Source organism: Prionailurus viverrinus, chromosome D1 (genome assembly GCF_022837055.1).
Source record: "Prionailurus viverrinus isolate Anna chromosome D1, UM_Priviv_1.0, whole genome shotgun sequence".
Lineage (NCBI taxonomy): Eukaryota > Metazoa > Chordata > Mammalia > Carnivora > Felidae > Prionailurus > Prionailurus viverrinus.
This window is the reverse complement of record NC_062570.1, coordinates 39,002,615-39,027,157: the sequence shown is the minus strand read 5'-3', so window position 1 is coordinate 39,027,157 and position 24,543 is coordinate 39,002,615. Positions and strand designations below refer to the sequence as shown.

At 52.4% G+C, this 24,543-nt stretch overlaps 1 protein-coding gene across 5 annotated transcripts in view; it reads left to right on the top strand.

The window, feature by feature from the left end:
• Nucleotides 1-21,015, top strand: part of AMOTL1 (angiomotin like 1) — a 130,785-nt gene extending 109,770 nt beyond the window's left edge. For all 5 annotated transcript variants that reach the window (XM_047878359.1, XM_047878360.1, XM_047878358.1 and 2 more), the window contains 6 exons: nucleotides 1,413-1,562; nucleotides 5,208-5,398; nucleotides 9,895-10,020; nucleotides 10,705-10,931; nucleotides 14,213-14,473; nucleotides 15,551-21,015. In XM_047878359.1, coding sequence (XP_047734315.1) covers nucleotides 1,413-1,562; nucleotides 5,208-5,398; nucleotides 9,895-10,020; nucleotides 10,705-10,931; nucleotides 14,213-14,473; nucleotides 15,551-15,657 — 1,062 coding nt within the window. In that variant the 3' untranslated portion in view covers nucleotides 15,658-21,015. The remainder of the gene's footprint in view (nucleotides 1-1,412; nucleotides 1,563-5,207; nucleotides 5,399-9,894; nucleotides 10,021-10,704; nucleotides 10,932-14,212; nucleotides 14,474-15,550) is intronic.
• Nucleotides 21,016-24,543: the final 3,528 nt, after the last annotated feature.

Below are 24,543 nucleotides of genomic sequence, written 5' to 3'. Positions count from 1 at the left end.
CAGCTTGCCGGTGCAATCGTGGGTTGAACTCAGGATCTGAATCACCTGCAAGGCATCAGCACACCCAGGTGCAGACAGGAAATACCATCTGGTGTCTTCTCACCCACAACCAGATCAAGTCAACACCTCAGCCTGGTTTTTGGCATGAGCCATTTCCCAGAAAGTTAGAATTGGGCCTGGGATTTGTGGACACGGGCCAGACTCCTAATTGGAAGAAAACAAAGTTTTCATGATTCTGAATCTGTGCCTGATGGGACGTTTACATAAATCCTTTTTACCTTAGTTTCCGTCTCCTCAGTTTACGGTAGTCTTTGGGGCTGTTAAGTACTCCTCTGTAAAGGGCTCTGAAGTCTTTTAGGAGAAAGTTACTCCACAAATATCTGAATAGGACATTTTATATTTATTCACACACAAATGGGTACACATGCATGTATACATACACCTACAGTTATTATAGAAGATTTGAAAATTGCAGAAAAGAATAAGGAAGATGAGAAGCTACTGTTGTGCCATACACATAAACATGGTGATGCTTTTAAGTAATTTCCAGTTTTTTTTTAATTAAAAAAATTTTTTTAAACATGTATTTATTTTTGAGAGACAGAGCGAGACAGGGCACGAGTGGAGGAGGGGCAGAGAGAGGGGGGTACACAGAATCCAAAGCAGGCTCCAGGCTCCGAGCTGTCAGCACAGAGCCCGACACGGGGCTCGAACTCTCGGACTGCGAGATCATGACCTGAGCCCAAGTCGGCTGCTTAACCGTCCAGTCTTTTTTTTTTTTTTAATTTATTTACCTATTTATTTTGAGAGAGAGAGCAAGCATGAGTGGGGGAGGGGCAGAAAGAGAGGGAGAGAGAATCCAAAGCAGGCTCCAAGCTGTCAGCACAGAGTCCGACACGGGGTTCCATCCCACGAACCTCCATGAGATCATGACCGGAGCCCAAATCAAGAGTGGGACGCTTACCTGACTGAGCTACCCAGGTGCCCCTTCCAGTCTTTTTTTATGCATAGACAGTAGATAGATGGGCAGGCAGAGTTGTGAGCACGTATATAGTTTTTGATTCTGGGTTTTTTACTTCACGTTATAGAACAAGGTTTTCCTTGTGGCACTGAAAACTCTTTACTGGCTTCCTTTTCAGTGTCTGCAAACGCTGTGATCGTTAAGCGATTACCAAGGATGGAGCTCAGAGCTATACACGCTACTGAAAGCGGGCGCCCTAGTAGGGTCTTTAATTCCTGGTGGCCTTTGTCTGAACCCTTTCTGCCCCAGCACACCAGGGGGATGGCGGTAGGGAAGGCACATGCACTTGCAGTTCAGATAGGACCCCAGGTAATCCAGCCCCCCACCTCCACCCCAGCTTTGAGTGCTGCCGGTCTGAGTTCTCTGCTGCTCTTCACTGTCCCCTGCTCAGCTACGAGAGAAGCAAGCCTATGTGGAGAAGGTTGAGAAGCTCCAGCAGGCCCTGAGCCAGCTGCAGTCTGCGTGTGAGAAGCGAGAGCAGATGGAGCGGAGACTGCGGACCTGGCTGGAGAGAGAGCTGGATGCGCTGAGAACGCAGCAGGTGAGGCTGAGAACCCAGCAGGTGAGGCCGGGGACCCAGCAGGTGAGGCTGAGAGCCCAGCAGGTGAGGCCGGGGCCACACATCCACCCAGCACCTGTTCTGCAGCCAGCACCTGCTGTGCTTCAGGCTATGCACTGTGCCTTGGTGAATGACAACTCCATCCCCAGTGAGCCAACGTAGCAGCCAGTGGAGGAACCAGGCAGTCCGCGCATTGCAGTGACAAAAGAGAGAAAGTGGTGGCCACCGGGGCGCAGGGCACAGCGGAATGTGGCTGTAGACAGCCTCACAGAGGGGGACCCTTGAGTTGGACTTTGAAGAGATGAGTTCGTTGGACATTCCGGGGAAAGAACATCAGAGATAGGAGGAGGATTTTGCGTAGGGGAGAGAGGTACGAAACAGCGGGGCGAGTTCCGGACGGCTGGGTACAGCTAGCCGGGGGAGAATGCAGCGAGGTGGCTTGTGAGGGGGCATTTGGTCAGGTTGAGAGATTGTACTTTTTCCTGTAGTCAGCAGAGAACCAGTGACTGGAGGGTGTTTAAGGCAGAGAGGAACATGGTACAAGACTGGAGAAAGAGCCCTCTGGGAGGGTCTGGAGGGGTGAATGCTGAAGTTAAGGGAGCCAGGCTGTGGGTGGGACTCTAAGGGGGAGTCAGTAAGAGGGTGAAATTAGTAGGGCGTGGTCACCGGTGAGTGTTGAGAGGAAAAGAGAGGAAGGATTCAGGACTATCACTAGACTATAATATTGGCCATAAGCTCCTAGTTTTGCCTTTCCTTCTTTCTGCCAATAACAGCTGTCCATATGACTTTGCTGTTAATAGCTTAGAGTACAACGCACCAGCCTAGGGCCCGTGTGTGCCTCAGCAAGGGGAAAAGTCATGCCGGAAAGTTCTGCAGCTGGGCTGGGCTCCATTACACGCTGGTCAAAGGCCCCCGGCTCTAGAGAGAGCCTGGGCTTGTGTGTCCTCAGCCAGTGGGCTGAGCCCTCTCTGCAGCTGGTGAAGGGTGTGTTCTAAGTTGGGAACCAGGGAAACACTAGACAGGGCTCCATGGAATTATCTGCTGGATAGAGCATAGTGGTTGTGGTTGGAATACTTGAAAACACTTGAAAGCATCTGTTCAGTCCAGCTCAGCTCTTTCCCATGGCAGGCGCACACATTTCCCTCTGGGTGTGTGTACTTGGCCAGGGAAGGAGGTGTTAGTGAGATTGCCCAGAAAATTAAGGAACCCACCCAGCCTCCCGCCATCTTGGCTTAGTTGATGGCTCATAGGAAGGGTGAGTCTGTCTCTGGACTTCACATCCATCTGACCTGTGCCATATTCCCTGGTACTTAAGGTCCACCCTTCAGTTCTTCTCAGTTACTGAGATCTTAACCTCCCCACACTGCGGGCAGGCTTCTCTGGTGCCTGGTACTGTGCTGGCACCCGGTGGATACTTACGAGCTTTTGGCTGACAAAAAGGGCACGTCTCAATACTCAGAGCAAAAAAGAAGTTTCTTTTTCAGTTAATGTGCCACCCACACCCTACAGTTAGATTCCTTATCCTTGGATCTTCTATTTTGAGTGCTGTGAAAGCAGACTCAACTCCATTATCTTTGTTATTATAAGTACTCCCTCTCCACCTTGGGAGGTAAAATAGTACTTAGCATCATTTGAGGCTGAGACGAGGTAAAGGAGAAATGAAGGTAAGAGGAAGGGAAATGAACATTTTTAAGAATTCACAATTTTATCTTTCTTGCAAAGAGCTCAAAATAATTTTCACGTCTTGCTACCACAGCAGTCCTAGGAGATAAAAGAGAGAAGGTGGGGGTGGGGGGGATGCTCTTGAAGAGGAAAATTAGGCACAGGGCAGTTAAGAGGCCACCCCAAGGTCATTAGCTAATTAGGACATTTCTCCCAGGTGAAAACACGAAGGACAAAGGATTGTATGTGTATTGTTCACTGTGGTATCCCCAAGCAGAGGGTATGTGTTCAGTAAATATTGTGGACTAGTGAGTGGGCAGCAGAAGCTGGCCCACCTGACCCTCAACCTGTTTTTCTGGCCCGGATATGTACCCATTAGACCGTGCTATCTCTGTGTTCTTGAACATTGAAATTCATGCATTTATTTAGATAACTCTTTATGACCTGAATGAAGGGCCCTGGGAAGAGGTGCCGTGATCTCATGGGAGGTCAGAAGGATGTTGCAGAAATAAGCCAGCTGCAGTGACGTCAACAAGGGATTTAGAAAATGACAAGCAGAGATAGCAGCTTAGCCAGGCTGTGGGATATTGTTCTTAGAGAGTTTCTAACAGCAGGGGAGCCTCTCATCTCGATGGACGGGTTCATTTGTCCCCCTGCTTGAGGCCAGTGCCTGGCCAGAGGGGGGCGGGGGGGGTTCAGCGGCTTCCTGTACAGGTTGATGAGGACAGTTACGTGCTTTCTGCTCCATTCTTGCGTAACCGTTGGTTGCTGGCAAGCAACCACCAGATTCTAGAATATTTGTAATTATAGCTTTAAAAAACTGACTAGAAACATATGGGTTCTAGAAAGCCCCTGGGCCCACTTGCTGTCACCTCTGTGGTAGGATTGGACTCTTGTGACTGCAGCTCGCGTGCGAGCTGTTGCTTTGGGTAGTGGGTGTGCCTCAGGGTAAAGTGTTCAGGTACCCCTCACCTTGCAACCAGCCCTGCCATTTACAGTTTGTGATCGCTGGAAAACACGAGGGCAGTGTGCGTCCCAGGACGTAGAATAACTGGGGCGAAATTCTCTCCTGAAGGCAGAACTTCCTCAAAACCCCGCCGTCCTGGAAGTCGTGCTGTTCAGAGGAAATAGTATCCCTGAGTCAAAAGCGGGGGGGGGGGGGGGGGGGGGGAATCTGAAATGTCAGTATCCTCGGCTTGTGACCACCGCTTTACTTCCTATCTTCCAGACACAGATGAAAAGAAAGGGCTGACCAGCTCGACTTGCATTGGAGGTTTCTGGTAGCACTTTACTTTGGCTGGCCCTTTCAGATGCATTAAGTGCTTTCATATGCACTATCTTATTTGATTCTGAGGCCCCTCTGTGGCGCAAGCACTCCTTGCTCTGTGTCCCAGATGGGAAGTGTGGGGGGACATGTACCTCAGGGCATCTGGCTCCCTCTTCCTTTGCCTTTACATCTTATCTCCCAGCCTCCAGGGGCAACAGACAGTGGGAACCACTTCCTTGGCCCCCAGGGAAAATGCCCTAGCCCAGCAGGCCAAGCCCTAGTTCCTGTTTTCGCTCTTGGGATAAACGAACGGCAGGACGCCGGACAAGCCGCTTGTAGTCGTGCCGAGCTGTGTGGCCAGACAGTCCCCCCGGTGCGACCCTCCTCCTGAGTAGCCGAGGGATAACCGAACAGTTCATTTCGCCTCTCAGAGGCCTCGTTCCGTCATCTCTAACACTGGGAGGATGTTGTCTCCCAGGCTCTTCCGTGAGAGTGCAATGAGATGGAGACTTTGGGAGGTGAGGCGGCCTGGCGGTGGGAGCTGTCGAGTCTGGGTTACCCGCGCCGGAGAGGCAGCAGAGAGCGTGAGGGCGGCGTGGGAACGTGCCGCGGGATGGGCGCGAAGCGTGCGCGCTGCACACCGTGTGCACGGTCTGGCCCTTTCCTGGATCCAGGTGTTCTTTCTCCTGCTTCTGCAGAAACATGGGAACGGCCAGCCAGCCAGCGTGCCGGAGTATAATGCCCCAGCCCTCATGGAACTTGTGAGGGAGAAGGAGGAACGGATCCTGGCCCTGGAGGCCGACATGACCAAGTGGGAACAGAAGTATCTGGAGGAGAGTACCATCCGCCACTTCGCCATGAATGCCGCAGCCACTGCCGTGGCTGAGAGGTGAGGCCGGCCTGCGGTGCGGCCGGGGGACTCGTTCACACACTGCAAGGACATCCACGCAGCGGAGAACTCTGTGGGCCTCCAGCAGGGTGTGGCGAAAGGGTATTTGAGGCTGTTCTCTAACAGGGGGACCCACCGTCGGGCTCTGTGCTGGCAGCTCGGAGCCTGCTTGGGAGTCTCTCTTTCTCCCACTCTTGGTGCCCCTCTCCTGTTCACACGCTCGCTCGCTCGCTCTCGAAACAAATAACCGTTTTTAAAAAATTAGCTCAGGATGCTCTATAATTCCCGAAGGAGTTCTGTTGAACCGTCAGCTTGTCTGTATGAGCAGGGTCTCACCTGTGCATGTGGTAGCCCGGACCTGAGTGGCCGTGCATCCCACCACCAGCCAGGGCCCCCACTGCCTCCCCACCCCTCCCCCGCCAGTTTTTTGTGGGCCCGTAGATGCTGTGGGCATTTAATTCAGAGTCATTTGGGATTTTTCCATGTTTGGGGTCAACATATATGGAAGAGATCCTCAAATCGCAAAGGAGCACCCATAGAACTGGACTTGATACATACAGGCTGTAGTTATACCATCTGGGAGGGTGGGATCTGAACCAGGTGAGGAGTAAAGACTCGGGATGCAACCCGATCATCTGGTCAGTCCCACATTTGGGGGGATGTGCTGTTTCTTCAACGAGGGAGAGAAGGCCTGTCGGGGTGGAGGGCATATGGGGGTGCTCTGTAAGGTCTCATAACTCATGTAGAGAAGACCCCCCCCCAGCACCCCAGATGTTACCTCCAGGGACTTGGAGAGAGAGACCAGTGCCACCCACAAGGACACAGGTGCCTTCACTGGGTGCCACACACTGGTACCTGGGGAGACCTGCAGACCCGTGTGGAAAATGACTACTGGGGGTCATTTTCTAGGGCTCACGTGTTGCCTACGTATGTCTGTGCCTTGAGGGAAAAGAGCCCACCTAAGCCCCTCTGAGTGAGACTTGGGAGCAGGAATAGACCAGCGCGAGGCACGTCGTGTGACGGAGCCTGAGTCGCGGCCCGAGACCTGGAGGAATCTGCAGCCTCCAGTTCAGTCCTCGTGCCCGTGGGTGAGAACCGCGAAGCCTTGATTTTTACGTAGTTGAGAGGCTTTTACGTTCAGCCTTTCGTGTTCTGAGGCACTGCTGAGTCACCTCTGTATCTGGAGGAAGAACGCAGACCGTCGTTAAGCGACAGGGGGATTTGGCCTTCTCTGCCAGATTTGGGCTAACGCACAGCTGTCGGTGATTGCCCTGGGAGTCGTTCACGCCGTGTCGTTTTGACGGAGAGCACGCCGCGTAGGCAGGACACCCACATTCAAGGCTTCTGCCTCGACTGCTGCCCGTAGGTGTGATTCTGCCTAAGCCTTTCCAGGAGTCCTTACTTCATTCAAAACTCACCCGATCCCCGGAAGGGAGATTATAATTCTTGGCTACTTACGAGCAGAGAGCCACAGCACATTCCGCTGGCCGAGGACACCAAAGCCCCACAGCAGGGCACACGTGGGGACCCCACAAGGGTCCATGTTGTCTCCGCTTCTGCTGTTTTATCAGGTTAGATGTGTGTGGGGGGGATCCTGGGCCCTGAGAGGACAAGTGTAACTGGGATGTCAAATCAGAAGCGCCCTGTGGTGGGTACCAGAGGGGGACCGTTTGGGGGGGGGGGGGGTGTCGGACCAGAGTCCACCTTCAGCCACTCGCCTGTGCTAGGCCCTGCCTTACTCGTCATCGTCCAGGCAGGAGAAATTGGTCTGTTGCCCTCAAAGAACGGGAGTCCTGTGGGGTTTACCAGCCCCGCCGCTGTCTTCTGCCCTGTTTGGAGTCGCAGATGGGCAGGTGAATCAAAGCTCCTTCCACCATCCCTCCATTCCCCGCTTCTTTGCTGCCAGAGGTGTGTATTTACTGAGTATCTACTAATTCTGTGGAAATTACCTTCCCTTTCCCCACCACTCCCTCCCACGGCCTTGGGGAAAGTCAGTTCAGAGGAGGTCAGGTAGTCACTCCAGTCTTGATGTTCTTTTCAAGGAAAACCTTTGTAATTTTGCACTGCTTTCCTCTTGATAGAAAGGGAGAAAAGGAAAATGAATTTTTGAGGAAGGCCAAAATTCTGAGCTCTCGTCTTGATGCTGAATGGCTGCCTGTGAACCGGTAAAAATGACCAGCCGCTGGTTTTGTAACTTGCCAGCCTCTGATGCATGCTTCACATTTACAAAGCAGTGAATTTTTAAAAATTTATTTTTGTAATACCGAGTGATTTTCCCATCTTGGTGCATTTTGGCACCAACGATCAGAATTTTGAGAGGTTGGGCCTTTTTATGGTTTTGAAGCTTTTTACAGATTTCGATGCAACGAAATATTTTTTCGAGAGCCTTGTAGTGTGTTTACACTTTCTAACTTGTTTTGATCTGATTGTTCTTGCTGTCCTTACTTGACAGTATAAACACAAATGTTTTAATTTGTCTCTGGCTCTGTATGAATTTGCCCAAAGCCACTCGGTTGGAAATGTTTCCTCGCCACCAATTTCTGTGTTGATGACTTTTGTGCACTCCAGGGTGAATCCATAACCTGCAGAACTGGCTTCAAAATTCTGCCCATGTGACGACACAGCAGAAACCCCCGCCCATCAACCCCTGGTGCTCCAGAGCCCTTCTTCCCAAGTGCTCTTTTGTCTGTCAGTTTGTTTAAAGCTTTTGCTTATTTTCTGTGTTAGTTGGCCCTGTGGTTGTTTTCAGCCACATTTCACACAAATGCCACACACTGTCATGTTTATATTCATTGGTTTATATTCTCTTCATGCCTTTTTGCTGGGGCCTTCTTCACAAAGACGCGGAAGCTTTGGTGGTGTCGAGTGGTAGCTGAGGGCATGGAGGGAACCTCGGGATTTGAATCTGGCTCCACCTTCGCTGAGTGTTCTCACAAAGTCACCTAACCTATTGGTTCACCTGTAAAAGGACACAGTCATGCCAACTGCACAGGTTGCTATAAGGACCATGTGAGAGGCCGCGTGCAGCGTGCCTTACCCCGTCCCTGGCAGAAAGGAAATGCTCATCCGTTGCTGGCTGTCGTCACAGAGCTGAAAGAAGGCGTTCTCGTTGCTGGTTTTGAGTGTTCTAGAAAAGAGCTGTTCAGATTTTAAATATGACTGTGCCATTGGAATATGAAGCTGAAGAGATGTGAAATCTTCGGCTAGATCCTTTCTTATCAATGTAACATTCACTGATCAGAGACATTACTACACCTTTCGCTCTGAGATATACTCAGATGACTTTCAGGTGGCTCAGTTATCTTTTTCTTAACTGTTCATTTATTTTTAAGAAAGAGTGCAAGTGGGAGAGGGGCAGAGAGAGAGGGAGACAGAGGATCCGAAGCGGGCCCTGTGCTGACAGCAGAGAGCCTAATGCGGGGCTCGAACTCACAAACCGTGAGATCATGACCTGAGCTGAAGTTGGACGCTCAACTGACTGAGCCACCTAGGTGCCCCATCAGTTATCTTGTTTTTACTGATCATGGTTAATTAGGAGTAATAAATTACCAAAACCAGTGACAGGAAGAGTGATCTTTGACCAGTTGTTTTCAGACAGACGCCTGCTTCCAGCATTTTCATTCACCTTGTCTGTCCCTTCCCTTGCTCACCTTCTTTTTTTTTTTTTTTAATGTTTATTTGTTTTTGAGAGAGAGAGAGACACAGAGTGTGAGTGGGGGAGGGGAGGGTCAGAGAGAGAGAGGGAGACACAGAATCCGAAGCAGGCTCCAGGCTCGGAGCTTGTCAGCACAGAGCCTGACGCGGGGCTTGAACTCACCAACTGCAAGATCATGACCTGAGCCAAAGTCAGCCACTGAACCGACTGAGCCACCCAGGTGCCCCGCCCTTGCTCACCTTCTTAATTGGACTTTCTGAGGACAGGCGTGTGCCGCCTTCATCCTCTGCCCTGCTCCCCAGCACGACTGTCACACTGAGCGGACCTGAATCCTAGGCAGAGGCTCAGAAAACTAGAAGTGAGCTAGCCTGCAAGCGTGAAGGAAGATTCCAGCTGAGCCTCACCATCCGGGAGGACCAGCGTCCGTTTCATGTCTGTGCTGAGTCTCCTTCTTGCTGTAAAATACGGAAATCACTGCTGGGTGGGGGAGAAATGGAAATAAAACTTTGCCTGTGATTGAGAATGCATAAGTATGGAAGAGAATAAATGGAGATACACCAGTACAGTAACAACAGCACCCGATGTCTGGGGTCCACTGCATGCCAAATAGCTTAATGCACAATGCCGTTAGTAGAAGGGGCAGGGAGTTTTGATTTGCGGACTTGATTTCGTTTTCCCTGGACACTGTCTTCATCTGTCGGGTTTAGGGGGAGCATTGGCCAGGGTTTAGGAGAGGACTCAGGTGGTGAAGGAGTTTGTGGAGAGAGACCTTCGTGTGGTGCCCTCGGGCGCCTCCCCGGGGGCACCTGCCTCACTGTCTGTGTGTGTCCTGTGTTCCCAGGGACACCACGATCATCAACCACTCGAGGAACGGCAGCTACGGCGAGAGCTCGCTGGAGGTGCACATCTGGCAGGAGGAGGAGGACGTGGCACAGGCCACCAGGAGGTGTCAGGACATGGAGTACACGTAAGGGACAGCCCTGTGCCTGGCTGCGCCACCGGGCTCCCCTGTGGCCACTCTCCTCAAGGTCCCCACGGGGCCCACCGGCCCCTCCCTGTTCTGAACAGCTGACAGGCCCAGTCACGAGCCGAGTCACGAAGAGACACGTAGCACTTTCTGACCCTCAGTTCTGGCCATGAGGGGAGAAAATAGCCTTTTCCCAGAAAACCCGTCCATCTTTTCTTTTCGTTCCTCAGAAAATGGGGAAATTGACTTTAGTGGAACGCCCACCCTGGGTAAGGCTTCAGGGTTTCCGAGTTTCCATGCTGCCCCTCCCGCCCCTGCCACCGGGACCCAAGACCCTCTGACTTGGTCCCTGAGCGCACCTTGGCCTGGGGCGGGGGGTGGGGGGGGTGGGGAGGGGGGAAGGGGTCCCTGCTGGGAGGCCACAGCCATTCTGCCTGGCTGTCCTCGGATCCCAGGAGGGCGCAGAGTCCCCTGAGAGGCCAGAGAAGGTGCACCCTCTGGTCTACCACGAAAGGTCCATCTTCTACCATTTGCAGATCGTAAGTGCCCAAGACTCACCATGCACTTAGCTCTTCGTCCCTGGGTTACAGTTCGAGTCCCTGGGGCAGCCTGAGAGAAACGTTTCAAATTCTTCCAGCCAAATAGCTTTCGATGATGACTGTTTGGTTTGGTTTTGTTGTACAGTATTAAAAATCTCCATGCCAAAATCATAGAGAAGGATGCCATGATTAAGGTCCTTCAGCAGCGATCCCGTAAAGATGCCGGGAAGACGGACTCCTCGAGCCTGCGGCCTGCCCGCTCCGTGCCGTCCATTGCTGCGGCCACCGGGATACACTCCCGCCAGACTTCCCTCACCAGCGGCCAGTTGGCCGAGGAGAAGAAGGAGGAGAAGACCTGGAAGGGGAGCATAGGTGAGCCCCGTGCCTCCTTCGGGCCAGGGTCGGAAAAGCAGGAGCTGCAGACATGTGGTGAGGGTAGCGCATCCGGAGGAAAGGGTCCTGACCCTTTTGTGGCACGCTGCCTCTGCCCCTCATGGGACACAGAAATGTCAGCGAGTATCTCTGAGTCTGTTTATTCGTGTGTGAACTGGGGAGGATAACCACTCCTACTTGCTTGGAGAAATTAAATGAGCTATATGGAAACAAAGCTGTCCTCCAGGGGTAGCATTTAGCCGTGGGTTGATTCACGTCATGATTATCATCATTATTGCTGAAAGTTGAAGTGACCGCTTACAACACAACACGTTCCAATGGGAAAAGCCCGGGGCCGTCGGGCCTTGAGGTTGGCTCCACCTCTGCTCCTGCGTCTGGGAAAGCAAGGCCTTGTCTGCCCTGCTTTGTACCGTGCGGCTGAGGTGAGGGCCGGATGGGAGACGGTGCTGTGGAATGGTGCTCTCGAGCGTACGGGGTGGGTGGTGGTAGTTTTCATGGTGCTGTGGTTGCACGGGCACAATTTCGGGGCGAGTTCTCCAGATGTGGTCTTAGCCACAGCAGGGTTCCTAGGGTGAGGGCAGGCCCGCTGACTGAGGTAGCTGAGGCTGGAGAGGAAGCAGCAGCACCCCCAGAGACCCGTCCTCCTCGCTCCTCCCCGGCGCTCCGGCAGCTCCCAGGGTCTGGCCCTTTGATGCCTTTCCCTGGGTCCCGGTGTGTTTTGTTTATCTGTGGAGCTGAGAGCCAGTTTCCCTCAGCATGGAACCCCAGAGGAGCCTGGCTGCTTTGTGCCAAGGGGAGACCTTCCAGGGTGGGCCTGACAGAGTCGGGGGATCAAAGGTGCCCAGAGTCTCTGTTTGAAGTCCTTCCACAAGGCAGTTCAGCGGCCCCTCCCCTCCAAGGAAATGTACTTCAGAGAGGACATGTGGACAGCAGCTAGGATCACCAAAGACCCTCCCGAGGACACGTAGCTCCCTACCCCAGTTAACAGAGCCTGGGGGCAGTGCTCGGTCAGGTCTGGTGAAGGAGTCTGAGGTGGGCTGGGCTGTGATGGAGCCCTTGCTGGCACAGGCAGTTGGTGACATCCAGCCAGGCAGGCGTTTCCCTGGTGTCTGTGCCTGTGGCCGCTGGCATTCGGCAAGCCTAAACCGGGCCCGGGAGCCTGAGGACCCGGCCCGCAGGACGAGTTGCTGTGTTCTCCGCACGGGTATTCTTCCTCATTGTTGTGATTGGGGTCACATCACAGGAAAACAGAAGGGGCCTCTCGGAGGGGCTGGGCAGGGGCACGCATTCACAGTTCCCAAAATGTTTCTGCCGTCTCTTGCCCCGTGGGCTCTGGAAGCAGGTGGAGGTGACGGCGTCTACCTTCCTGCAGGCTCGGGGCTCCCCAGCGGGGTGACTGGTGAGCGACTCAGTTCCACCAGAACGTCCCCCATCGGACTGTGGAGGTTCGACAGGCAGGGTGATGAGCGGGGAGGAATGCACGTTGGACTTGAAGTCAGGTCCAGCTGCACTTGAGTCCCGTTTCTGCTACTTCTTAGCCATGGAGGTGTTAATTTCTCTGAGCTCCTGTGTCCTTTTCTGTAAAACAGAAGAAAACAGCAGGACCTGTGTCAGAGGAGCGCTGTAAGATAAAAAGCGAGCTGATGCGTGTGAAGCACCTAGCCGAAGACGCTTGTCCCTCAGAATGCAGTCCGGGGACCAGCAGCGGCCTCTGGTCGGGTCTCTGAGGGGCTCCTCAGGGAAGCAGAATCCCAGGCCCCGCCCAGTGAACCAAATCTTTATCTTAACAATGTATCCAAGTATTTGCCGTGCAAGTTGCATTTGGAGAAGCACCGCTGTGGGCAAACTGAATTGCCCTGCGTTGTGTTAGGAGTGGGCACCTTGACATAGCCCTGGCGAACAGATCCTTGAGTGTGCTCACCGCCTTTTCTATAGGCTAGTGTTGTGGAGTGCCGGCACATTCCTGAATGTGTGCTGTATTTCACCGTTGAGGAACACAAAGGTTTTCTCTTGGCCAGCATGTCCCCTTTCCACCCCAGCCTGCTGTTGGGACAGAGAGGAGGAAGAGGGCTCCGTGGCCCTGTCCAGGGGCACCTGGGTGGCTCAGTCAGTTAAGCGTCCAACTTCGGCTCAGGTCATGATCTCACAGTTCGCGGGTTTGAGCCCCGTGTCGGGCTCTGTGCTGACAGCGCAGAGCCAGGAGTTTACTCTGGATTCTGTGTCTCCCTCTCTCTCTGCACCTCCTCTGCTTGTGTTCTGTCTCTCTCTCTCAAAAATAAATAAAAAATAAACTTTAAGTGGCTCTGTCTAGAAGCCTAGCTGGCTTCCCGCTTCCTGGGGGCCGTGGCTGTCCCCTCACTGCAAGGGATCGCCTCTGGAGAGTAATGTGCACAAGTGTTGCCCTGACTGGGAAGCATGTTTGTTTTTGAACCTGCGCCTGCCGGGGGCCACCAAGAGTGGGGCGGTGTTGTGGACCGCTCAACAGAGTGCGGGTCACCGGGACCATGTGTCAGATCAAAGGAGCCTTCAGTGTGTCCTCAGCACATACCTGCTGCTCAAGGCGAGCCCTCCTGGGCCTGTTATAGCTTCGTTCTAGAAAGCCTTCCAGGAATGCCCCTGTCCCTCAAAACTGGCTATTAGGCAACTCTTTTTCTTCTTTATTTACAAAATTTTAATTTTCTTTTTTTTTTTATTTTAAGATTATGTTGGGCATAATTTTATCCTACTGTTCATCATATTACATCATAAGCAGTTTACTTAACAACTTCTCTCCTCCCCAAAAAAACCTGTATAGTTTTAGAGAAGGGAGTAGTTTTTTTAATCTTTTTATTTTTTTAATTTTCTCAGCGCTGTCATTTGATCAAGCACATAAGAAGTGCTTATAAATGCATTTGGTAAATGAGTAAGTGAATGAAGGAAGCAGTCCTCAGTCAAGAAGGAAATCATGTCCAAGACTTGGGGGGGGGGGGGTTCTGTTTGTTTTTGTTTAAAGAATGGGATTGAGGGGCGCTTGGGTGGCTCAGTAGGTTAAGTGGCCGACTTTGGCTCAAGTCACGATCTCGTGGCTCGTGGGTTCGAGCCCCGTGTCGAACCCTGTGCTGACAGCTCAGAGCCTGGAGCCTGCTCCGGATTCTGTGTTTCCCTCTCTCTCTGCCCCTGTTCTGCTTGTGCTGTCTCTCTCAAAAATAAATAAACATTAAAAAAAAAAAAAAAAAGAAAAGAAAAGAATGGCATTGAAAAAGCTGTGTTTGCGCCCTCAGGGTTGCTGCTGGGGAAGGACCTCCCTGAGCACACTTCAACGGCCTCCACCACGGCGCTGTCCCCCGCAGCCTCCACCGCCTCGGCCAGCAGTGCCCACGCTAAGACGGGCAGCAAGGACAGCAGCACCCAGACGGACAAGAGCGCCGAACTCTTCTGGCCCAGCATGGCCTCTCTGCCCAACCGTGGCAGGCTGAGCGTCACCCCTTCCAACAGCCCGGTCCTGAAACACCCGGTGGCCAAAGGACCTGCAGAGAAACCAGGTAGGAAGTTCTTAGCTCCGCTCATCCTTAGACAAGCCCACAACTCTGGCCTGAGAGGGAGCCAGCCTTTGGTTGGGAGCTAGGGAGGGAGCAGGGGTCTCATCGGCTCTCGCTCTCTGGGGTTTTTGAATGATTATGCTTACCCTCATGCACTGTATTCTTACGGGAATGAAATGTGTGTAGATGCTTTTAATTTATTACCATTTACATGAGTACACAACTTGAATGTACCCTTTTAACACACGCTTGTGATCAGCCCTTTCCCAGAGGGGTGAAAATGGACCCACTGCGGGGTGTGAGGGAATCAGTTCCCCAAAGCCTGTTTGGGAGCTAGCCAGGCACCCGGTACATAGATGTTGCCTTCGAGAGGTTTACTCATCAGGGATTCAAGGTTGGGGTACTCTCCTGCCTGAAGGAGAAGGCAGATTTAACTACAGGGCAGGTCGACTTCTGGCCCATCACTCAGGCCAGCACTAATGAGGTGCTTTAAAGTAAAAAACAGCCTGCGTGGGGTGGGCTGGCCCTGAGTCCAGAGGCGTCTGGGCAAAGACCAGACGTGCCTTTGGACCAATCTCAGTCATGGGATAGTCCTCTTGCGTTCTTTGGAGAGTGTGGGGCTCTCAGGGGCATAAAGTAACCATGTCCTCCACGGGGCTGCTTTCTTTGCATCCTCCAAAATAGGCGGGTAAACACAGCATTGTCATTTTTCGAACATTCAGTTCTCAAGACGTACTTTTCCAAGGAAGGCAAGGAGCATGTGAAAGGACCTGGCTTGTAGGTGCAGCGCTTGGTGGTTTTGCATAGAGTGGAGGGAGAGCACCGTGGGGGCTCTGGGCACACAGCCCCACGCCCGCTTCACCCACTTACCCCTTCCCATCAGCACCCTGGCTCTGAGACTTGCATCTAAATCCCGGGGCCCATCATTCTGCTTTTCTCCACTAGGGGCCGGGTTCTGTGGCCTCACCTACAAACGCTGGTGCTGAGTGTGGGTATTGGTAATGCTTTCCTTTTAGAAAGAGCCGGCCTGGCCCGGCCCCTCTGCAGGGCAGGCTGCTGATGTCCCTTTCTGTTTGGCAGAGAACCCTCCTGGCCACGGGAAGTCCCCCGACCACAAAGGCCGCGTCAGCAGCTTGCTCCACAAGCCCGAGTTCCCTGACGGAGAGATGATGGAAGTCCTCATCTAACACTGGCGTCCCCGCGGAATTCTGTAGTGGGACCTTGACGAATGAGGAACGTGGTCGAGAGGGAGGAGACAGATCAAGAAAGTTGTGGATGGGAAACCAGGAATGATATGAACTGATAAAGATTTTAAATTTAGTGAGGACACTTTTTATAAATGTTAAAAGAAAAATTCAGAAGACCTACGTGAAGACACTCGTATGGATTTGTATTGCCTATGGTGGAAGAGAGAAGACACGTGTAGGTCTGGAAACAAGGAAGTCACAGGAAGTGGGATTTTCATTGTATAGAAAATGTATCTCTGGGGGGGGGGGGGTCTGTGTTCACCTGCTCTTTGGTTATAAACATATAAACCTGAACGTGGATCTTCCTTGAAACAGCCCCATTCTCCTTGCCTCTTAGCATGTTTGTTTTTATTAAGAAGAACCTCCTAGAAGTCTCAGAGAGCCCATCTCGGCATAATGTAACATCACCTGCGCCATCCAGGGTGTCCTGTGAATGTGTGCGGGTGTGGCAGTGAGAAGAAGTGTCCTTGGGTGAAGGGAATTAAGAAGGCGGTTCTCACCTAACTATCTGCCTGGTTTGGGTTTTCAGGAGATTCTGGGGCTTCTTAGCTTTTCTGGATTCTGTTTTGTAAAAATACAAAACAGGATGGGAGCATTATGATTTTGGTGCTCAAACTCCCTAACTGCTCTGAGTTCGTCTCTTCCTCTGCTTCATTCTCTTTCACTTTACTCTTCTTTTCATTCACTTGTTTTTTTTTTTTTTCTTGTTAATAAGACACAGCAGAATTCCTTAGGTCTGGGATTTACGAGAGCAGCATCATGATCTCTGTTTAATAGTGACCAGTGGGACAGAGCCGTATGCTGGCTGCCTGGCTGCTTTCTCCACTCTGGAGTCTTTGGGCTGCAGCCCTTAATCTCACTGTGACTGTGAACTAGGTAAGTTTTGATCAGGCGCAAGATCCCATGGTCCTTGTGACACATCGCATTCAGCTTGAGGCCCTGGCTTTTCTCTCTCACATCAGCTCCCTTGCATAGACCTTGCCGTTTCCACCCCGTTGCTCTGTTGGGCTAAGACTTTTCAGGACTGCCCTCCAGGAAATGGAGGACTCTTGACTTGGTGGCATCCAGAGTCTCACCAGGCAGCTTGTCCCACTTTCTAGAATTTGTGGCTCGTGCACATACTCCCCATCGTCTCCACCCTCTCGCACCCTTCTGGTCGCTGTTGATGAGCACATAGATTTCCGTGGTGACACGTCAGTGAAAACATGGAAGACGTTCTCTGTCGTGAGCTTGCTTTGTAACCTAACCGGCCAGTATATCTACGGTGCGGGCACGTTTTTCGAGGCTTCCTTCTGGGACAAGTTGACCAAAGTAAGACGGAAGCACCATGTTGAAGAGCCGGGAGTGGGCAAGGTGGTGAGCTTCTGACCCCTGTGTGTGGTGGCATGTCTGACACATCTAAGAGGTACTAGGCAGGAAAGACGAGAAGCTGATCAGGTTGTCAGATGCTCTTGCGGGGTCCTGATATTTTTCTCCCTCCAGATCAGCTGGATCCTTGTATCCCAGGTCCTTCCCCTTGTGCTCGCTTAAGGGAAGGAAGAAAAAGGGCATGGGTCTGAGGCTTTCTCAAGTCCCACCTGAACGGAGCCCTGAAGACCACACTCCTCAGGGAGTTTTGCTTGGCTGGCTTATTTTAGAGCTGGTCTTCCAAGTGCAAGGTGGGTGGTGTCGTAGCCTCCCCAGATTGAAATGGCAGAAGGAGGACCCGGGTGCGGACTGGAGAGGGGGAGGGAGGAAATCTGTGGCCTCGGCCAGAGGGGGCATAGTGAGTGTGACATTGCAGCACTGACTCTTCCTGAGCTCTGCTCTCTGCTGGGCTCTGGGCGCTGGGTGCTTCCCGCCTCTTGCCTCCTCCTCCTCCTCCTCCTCGAGTCCCGTCCGCCCCGGGAAGCCAGAGCGGTTCTGGGGGCCCAGAGCGGTTCTGGGGGCCGAGCAGCCTGCCTAATGCCCCGGGCTTGTGCGAGTGTGGATGCGGGCGGGGATGGGGCACAGGAGGCACCGTCCCAATCTTTGCTCCCCATCACTTTTTACCGGTGGTGAAGCTTAGGTGATTGCAGCTGTTTCTCTTAAGGATATTTTGAGCCCCGATGAATGTTGGGAACGGACTGGGCATGAAAGAGTCTGGAGATAAGAGGGCGAGTCTTCTCTGCCAGCCTCCACTACCCACACCTGGGCCACCCCAAACTTGGGCTGTCTCCCCTAGACATGGGTAAAAGCGAGAGCCACAGCCTCAGTCTCCCCAAGCCCCATCTTTCTGTTGCAACACACCCTTTGGCACCTGCGGGCACCAGTCTCGCTTGCCCAGATCCAGAGTGTTAATTGTCTAATACAAACGCAAACAACATCACTGGTTTTTTTTCAGCGTGCTGTGGTCTCCGTCAGTCTTATTTCTTCCAACTCGCTAAGACTCCTCCGTAAGAAAAGGAATCTCTAGCTTTCAGATGTGGGGCTTTTTTCTTTTCTGGGAGATTTCCTGCCCCATCAGGTACCCCTGATGCTGGCTTTTTATGTTTGCAGCTTTCTCGAAGCCTTGCTTGCACATAGGAGAAAGGGATTGCAAATACTGAGCCCCTGCTCTGCGTTCTGCAGTTTACCATCCTTTATCTCATTTGATTTTCAGAAAAATAATGCCAGCTCTGTTTTTTAGTGCTGACTATATGCAGGCAGGGTGGTAAGTACCTTTTAACGAGTCTCTGAGCCACCCGGAGGGCCAAGGCTAGTTTCTCCTTATTTCACAGAGGAGGAAACCAGGGCTCAGGGAGGTTCAGTCCCTCCCCAAAGCCTCACAGTAGTGGCGTCTGAACCAAAGGCCTGAGAGAGGAGCTGTGCTCCATCACAGGCTGGACTGGGAGTTTTGCTTGGCTGGGTGGTAGCCATCTTTCATGTCGCGCCTTGGCCCGCTCTGCCTCGTCTGCGATGTGCGCGTGCACACACACGCACACACGCACCCCTACACCTGCCACACCTCTTGGGAGCTAAGAAATAGGACTAGAAGCTCAGAACTCCTAGAATTGCCCATAAACACGAGGTACAGAGGGAAGCCTTCATGTTCTATCCCATGCAAGTTTACAAAATCCATCTAAAAACGCTTGGCACGTTGTCCAGAGGCCTGGACTTCCCAGTGGTGTCTGATTATGGAACTCACGAGTCCTGTCCCAGGGGAGGGTAAAGGCTTTGGCTTTGTGTGAAGACATGCCAGAGTAATTCTGCTTCCTCCTGGAATGGGTTGTCTAGCAGTTTCTGCATGCTGACCAGGGTATCATATGGAAGAGGTGTTGTTGAGAATCCAGCAACTCATTTCAGAGCAAGTGCATTAGTATTTTCTTCCCTTGGCTTTTCTTCTGCCTCCCAGAGATTGGTTGCCAGTGACTGTTGAATTTGGCCCGTTCCAGGCAGACCTGCAGGACAAGGCCGCCGCGTCTCACGCAGGGCTTTGGTCAGAGGGCAGAGAGCAGTGGGGCCGTTCTCTCTTCAGTCCTGCAGGGTAGCTCTTGGGAACGCGTCGGGCACCTGACTGCACAGGGCTCGGGTCGGATACCGAGAAAAGGTGTGTTTTCCAAAACCAAAGTCCTGCTCCAGTCTGCACTTGGAGTCGGGGGAGCATGCTTCTGTGTGCTGCTGCAAATGAACTTGTACTCCTGAGCGAAGGAGTTCCGTGGCCGTGGTAAGTGGGAACCTGCAGATATCCCTAAATGGTAAAGCCATCGCCGAGCCAGAGAGTATCCAGCCCACGGTTGGCTTCCTCAAGCCAGAGGCAGCCAGGGTAGATGCTTTATAAATATTGCTTTTCTTTTCTTCTTTCTTGCTAATTAATCGATGTGTTCAAAATGTCTTTATTCAATGTGAGGTTCGTTTAATCAGCTTGCCTCTGATGCGTGGCTCCATAGGAGATGGGTGGAGTAATTAAGAAGCTTCCAGAAGCTGACCAACTGGGAGCATGTAAAGGTCAGCATTTCAGTAAACGGATTTCTTCTGGAACTAATGAGCAACTTTCACTCTTCCTTTTAAGTAGTATATCCTTTTCTTGCTTAGTAATTTAATGATATACAAAGACCTGTGTATATGTCAGTGCGAACATATGAGGTTTGAGCACAAGGTTGTGCGTCGGGTTTCCTTTCTTAAAATCCGGAAGATCCAAATGTTTCATGTCACCCCTTCCTCAAACGGTGACCCTGTGGGGGACTGTACCCATCACCGCCCCGCTGCTCGAGTGGAAACAGTTTGCGAACGCCTCTGTTAGAACGGCCTTTGGGGCCTAGCACGTTCCTTTAATTATCCTTCCAGAGGAGAAATCTTCATCCTTTGAGGATGGATTTAAGTGTGGAAATAATCCCAGTTGAATAAATAAAGATGGGTGATTAAGGCCACAGCATTTAAAAAGGAAATCCCAAAAATGTTCCTTGGAATGAGTCTTTGGACTCCTAGCGCCTCTCCAAGGGGCCTCTTCTGAGGAGGACGGTAGTCATCAGTACGTGTAACTTCTGGTGGGTTTGCTTTTAAAAATCTTTTCTCTTGCCATGCCTTGTTACGCGTTCACATCTTTGCATACACGCAGACAGAAGTGCATATTCCTTAGTGCTCTGTAAAGCCCATGTATACTTAAGTGCATGTTATTGTCGTGTTAAGCAATGACTGGGGTGTTTCTTTGTCATAAAACTTGGCTTCGTCACAGAATGAAACTCCTGCTCTCAATGTAAGGAGGTACATACACAGCATTTTCTTGTATCAGCTCCCAAACTGTTGCTGCCCCAAATTACATGTGATTTTGCCTAGGATTCTGTTTGCATCTAGACACCTGCAAGTATTTATTACTAACCGGAATGTGAGCACATTTATCCACAGTGGTTTTCTTTGAATTAAGGTGTTTTCCCCTTTGGTGGAGGGACAGTGGGGCCCCCTCCTCAAGGGGGCACTGGCAGGATCTGTGTGAAATTCTGTGAAACGAGGGCCGGCACGCGCACCGACCTTAGCCAGAACTCGGACGGCCCTAGGGCCGTCACCCTCTCCGCCCGCCACGTACGTGGTTGCTGTGCTTGGTGGCAGAGTGCTCGGTTCCCTCCAGCGGACTCTAGCGTGACATCTTGGCACCTCACTGGTCTATATTGAAGGGGGGGAGGGTACGCAGAGCTGCCCAGCCAGGGGGTCTGTGTATGGGGGTGGGGGTGGGGGGGAAATCCAAGAACGCAGTGTGTCCCCCACAGCAAACGTTGACACTGTTGGTCAGCCAAAGATTTTCCTATTCTTTGCTGCTTAAACTTGTGCCTTAATATTGTATATAATAAAGGGATAAAATGGCTCTTCTTTCCCTGGCGCTTGCTCTTTTCTTTCCCAAAAGGCTCATGTACTTGTTGACTTTAATGTCATTTCTCTGCTCGGAGGCAGCGTCACCTGCTGTTCTGCTTCCAGAGGCATCCAGTGCCCCCCCTCGTGGGCCTCGTGCCTCCACAGACACCCGCTCTTGACTCTGAGAAGGAAATGAGTCATCCAGACCACTGGAGCTTGCCGTCCGCCCACTCCCAGCTCCTCCAGACAAACCAGGAAAGGGGAAATGCAGGGAGGCTGGGCCCGGGGAGGCAGTGTGACTTTGATCACATCTGAGTGTCCTCCCCTGGGGATCCTGGGTTCCGAGTCTGTCGGCGACCACGGTCACTCGGAAAATTAACCCAAACGGCTAAGTCCGGGATGGAGTCGGATGCGTCTTTGCACCTCACGACGGATCTGCCTTGTTTGGGTCTTGGGGTCACAGGAAACACAAGGGGTCATATGGTGACCTGGTGCCATCCGGGTGGGAGTCAGAGCGGCTGAGGCAGGAGAACTGAATAAGTGCTGTGAGAGTCCCCACAAGAAGCCCCCTCCCAAAGAGAGAGTGACTCTGGGGACGCTGATCCAGAGGACCTCTCCTCTGCTTGTCCTCTGGTCATGCCTCTGCTGGGGAGCCTCTCTCCTCACCCACCCTGGGCCCTCGCATGGGAGGAACTTCCTGGAAGTGAGCTCAGGGAGGGCAAGGGACGCTCCTCTAGTTCCCCAGTGATGGCTGGTATGACTGAACGTGCATCACCTCCTCGGTCCTCACAACAGCCTGATTATCTCCACTTGAAAGACGAGGAAACAGACTGAACCTTGAGCAAGTAACGTGAAGATTGCAGAGCGGGATTTGAACCCAGGTCCGCCTGACACAGAGTCCATGCGCTTGCAGTAAAAGGGGGAGGGGGGGTAGGTGAGGGGAGGCGGGAGGGCTCACACACACCCCCATCGGCTTGGGGTCTTCCCTGCCCTGCAGAGGGGTTCCCTGCAGGGCCCCCAGATCTCTGCACACACGAGGATAGAAACCGTGCAGCCAAGAGGATAAACTTCGCAGCTCTGTAGCCCCCGTGTGCCTGGGAGGACAGCCTGACGACTGCACCTGATTTGGGGCTCAGATTAAGGACCCTTCGAAGCCCGCATCCGCCTCCGCCATCTCCCCACCCTGACCAAGTGCCGGCAGCTCACGCGAGGCCCCCCGGAGCTCTGGCCTTTCTCGGCCGCTTGTACACCGCAGGAGAGACCCCTCCACCCACCAGTTCTATGTGGCTGCCCCACGCACCATGGTACCCTGAAGGAACGTCGCCCCTGTCCCGAGATCCCGGGCTGGGGCCTCCACACACGGGTGGCAGGGGAACGGTGCCTTTTAGATCGCCCAGGCTCATCACAATGAGGAGTTGTCCCCAAATGAGAAATGAATCAGGAACCCTGAAATTCCTTTCTTAAAAAAAGAGTCTGTAATGATGAAATAAAGGGAGCTTTCTATCATTAAACAGTGCTGCTGTTTTGTTGTTTCTGTCACCGTTTTATCAAGCTTAACCGCGTGTTCCCGCCCGGCAGACGTCCGATACCGTGCCCAGGTGAGGCTGAGCTCTCTTGACCCTCCAACCTCTTCCCTTCTCTGCCCGGGAGAGGCCCTTCCTGTCTGGTGTGGATTTTGGTCAAAGGGTGCCCCCTCCCAAGGCCCCGATGCGTATACAGAGAATGTAGCTTTCACAGACAACGGCGTCAATAATTTGGAGAAACATGATGTGACTCCTACTCCTCTGATTGGAAAATAAGAATACGTGACTTTACACCTTGATTGGCTTCACCCCTCTGTGTGAGGGAGAGAAGACCTCACGTTTATTGAGTTGGCTTTTGAATATCACTTAGCCTGAACAGCCCCCAAGGTAGGTGTTCCCATACATCGTGACCGGAGTTTCAGACGAGGACGTGGGCTCACCAGAAGCACAGTGCGTGCTTCTTCCCTAGCATCCGGCCCAGGCCTGCTCGTTTCTACACCCCCATTCTTCATGTACTGTGTTGTGGCCTTGGACTTTCGTGGCTTTTTATTTTTAACGTCTGTTTGCTTGTTTTTGTTTTCAATGGCTCTAAAGAGAATCGGTAGGCACATGGCTAACTGAAAGAAACATTTTGGGGGCGTCCAGGTGGCTCAGTTGGTTAAGTATCCTAGTCTTGATTTTGGCTCAGGTCATGATCCCAAGGGTTGTGGGATCAAGACCCATGTTGGGCTCTGCACTGACAGCATGGAGCCTGCTTGGGATTCTCCCCCCCCCCCCCCAAAATAAATAAATATTAAATAAAAAGGGGGGAAAAGCATTTTTGAGGCTCTTTCTGGAAATGTGGTTTCTCCGGCAGAAGGCCCGAACCGGACGGAGAGGCTGGATCAAAGCCTCCGGTCTGTTTGTAAGAGACAGACTTAAATCAGAGCGACCTGACTCTGTTAGCACAGGGTGCACCTGGTGGGCACTACAGGGGGAGAACGGACCCTGCAGCAGATGCTGTCACAGGGCCTGCTCTTGGGTTGGGGGTCCCATTCTTGTTTTTTCTCAGCCACGTCCTAAGACCTCAGAATTTGCAGTCCAGAGATGCCGAGCCTTTGTTTTTTGGTCATAGGAAATCCTTGATTGTACTGAATGACTTCTATGCGTTGTGTGGGTTTCCCAGTCACCCGAAACGTGGCCTCAGCCCAAACCTGGCGCCTTCCCTGCCACATTCACTGTCCTGCTTGTGGCCGCACAAGGGTGGGCTCCTCCCCAACCCTCCCTCTTGGCCGGCCAGCCATTCCCCTGTCCTGCCCACCTGCCTTCCCATCTTGTTTCCTCACAGTTCAAGACCTCATATCTCAAGGGCGCCCAGGTGGCTCCGTCTGAGCATCTGACTGTTGATTTCGGCTCAGGTCATGATCACACTGTTCATGATTTTGAGCCCCGTGTCAGGCTCTGCACTGGTGGTGTGGAGCCTGCTTGGGATTCTCTCCCTCCCTTGCTCTCTGCCCCTCCCCGGTCTCTCTCAAAATAAATAAATAAGGATTTTTTAAAAAGACCTCATCTCACTCAGACAGTTGCAGTCACCTCCCGCCTCCCATCTCATCCACTCCATCCTTGACACAGACACAGAGAAATGAGAGTAATGACTGACATTGGCTTATCATCATCGTGCATCCAACACTCCTGTCACCCTTGCCTGTATTACGGACATTGAATTCTTACAATCACTCTGAGACTGGCTCTATTGGTCCCTCCCCATGTTACTGTGGGAGAACCCAAGAGGCAGGAAAGTTCAGTCTCATGCCCAAAACTCTAGAGTTTGTGAGCGGCCGGGCTGGGATCCAAACCCAGGCAGACTGGCTCCAGAGACTCTGGGCCGCACCGTTCCCTTCAAGCTTTCTAAAGCTTGTCTGATCACATCACCCCCTTGAGGGAAACAACAAAATTCTGAGTTCTCTGTGGCCTTCAGGATAAAGCTGAAACTGCTAATAAGGCGTCCATGCCCTACACAATGACCTTGGCCCGTTCCCCG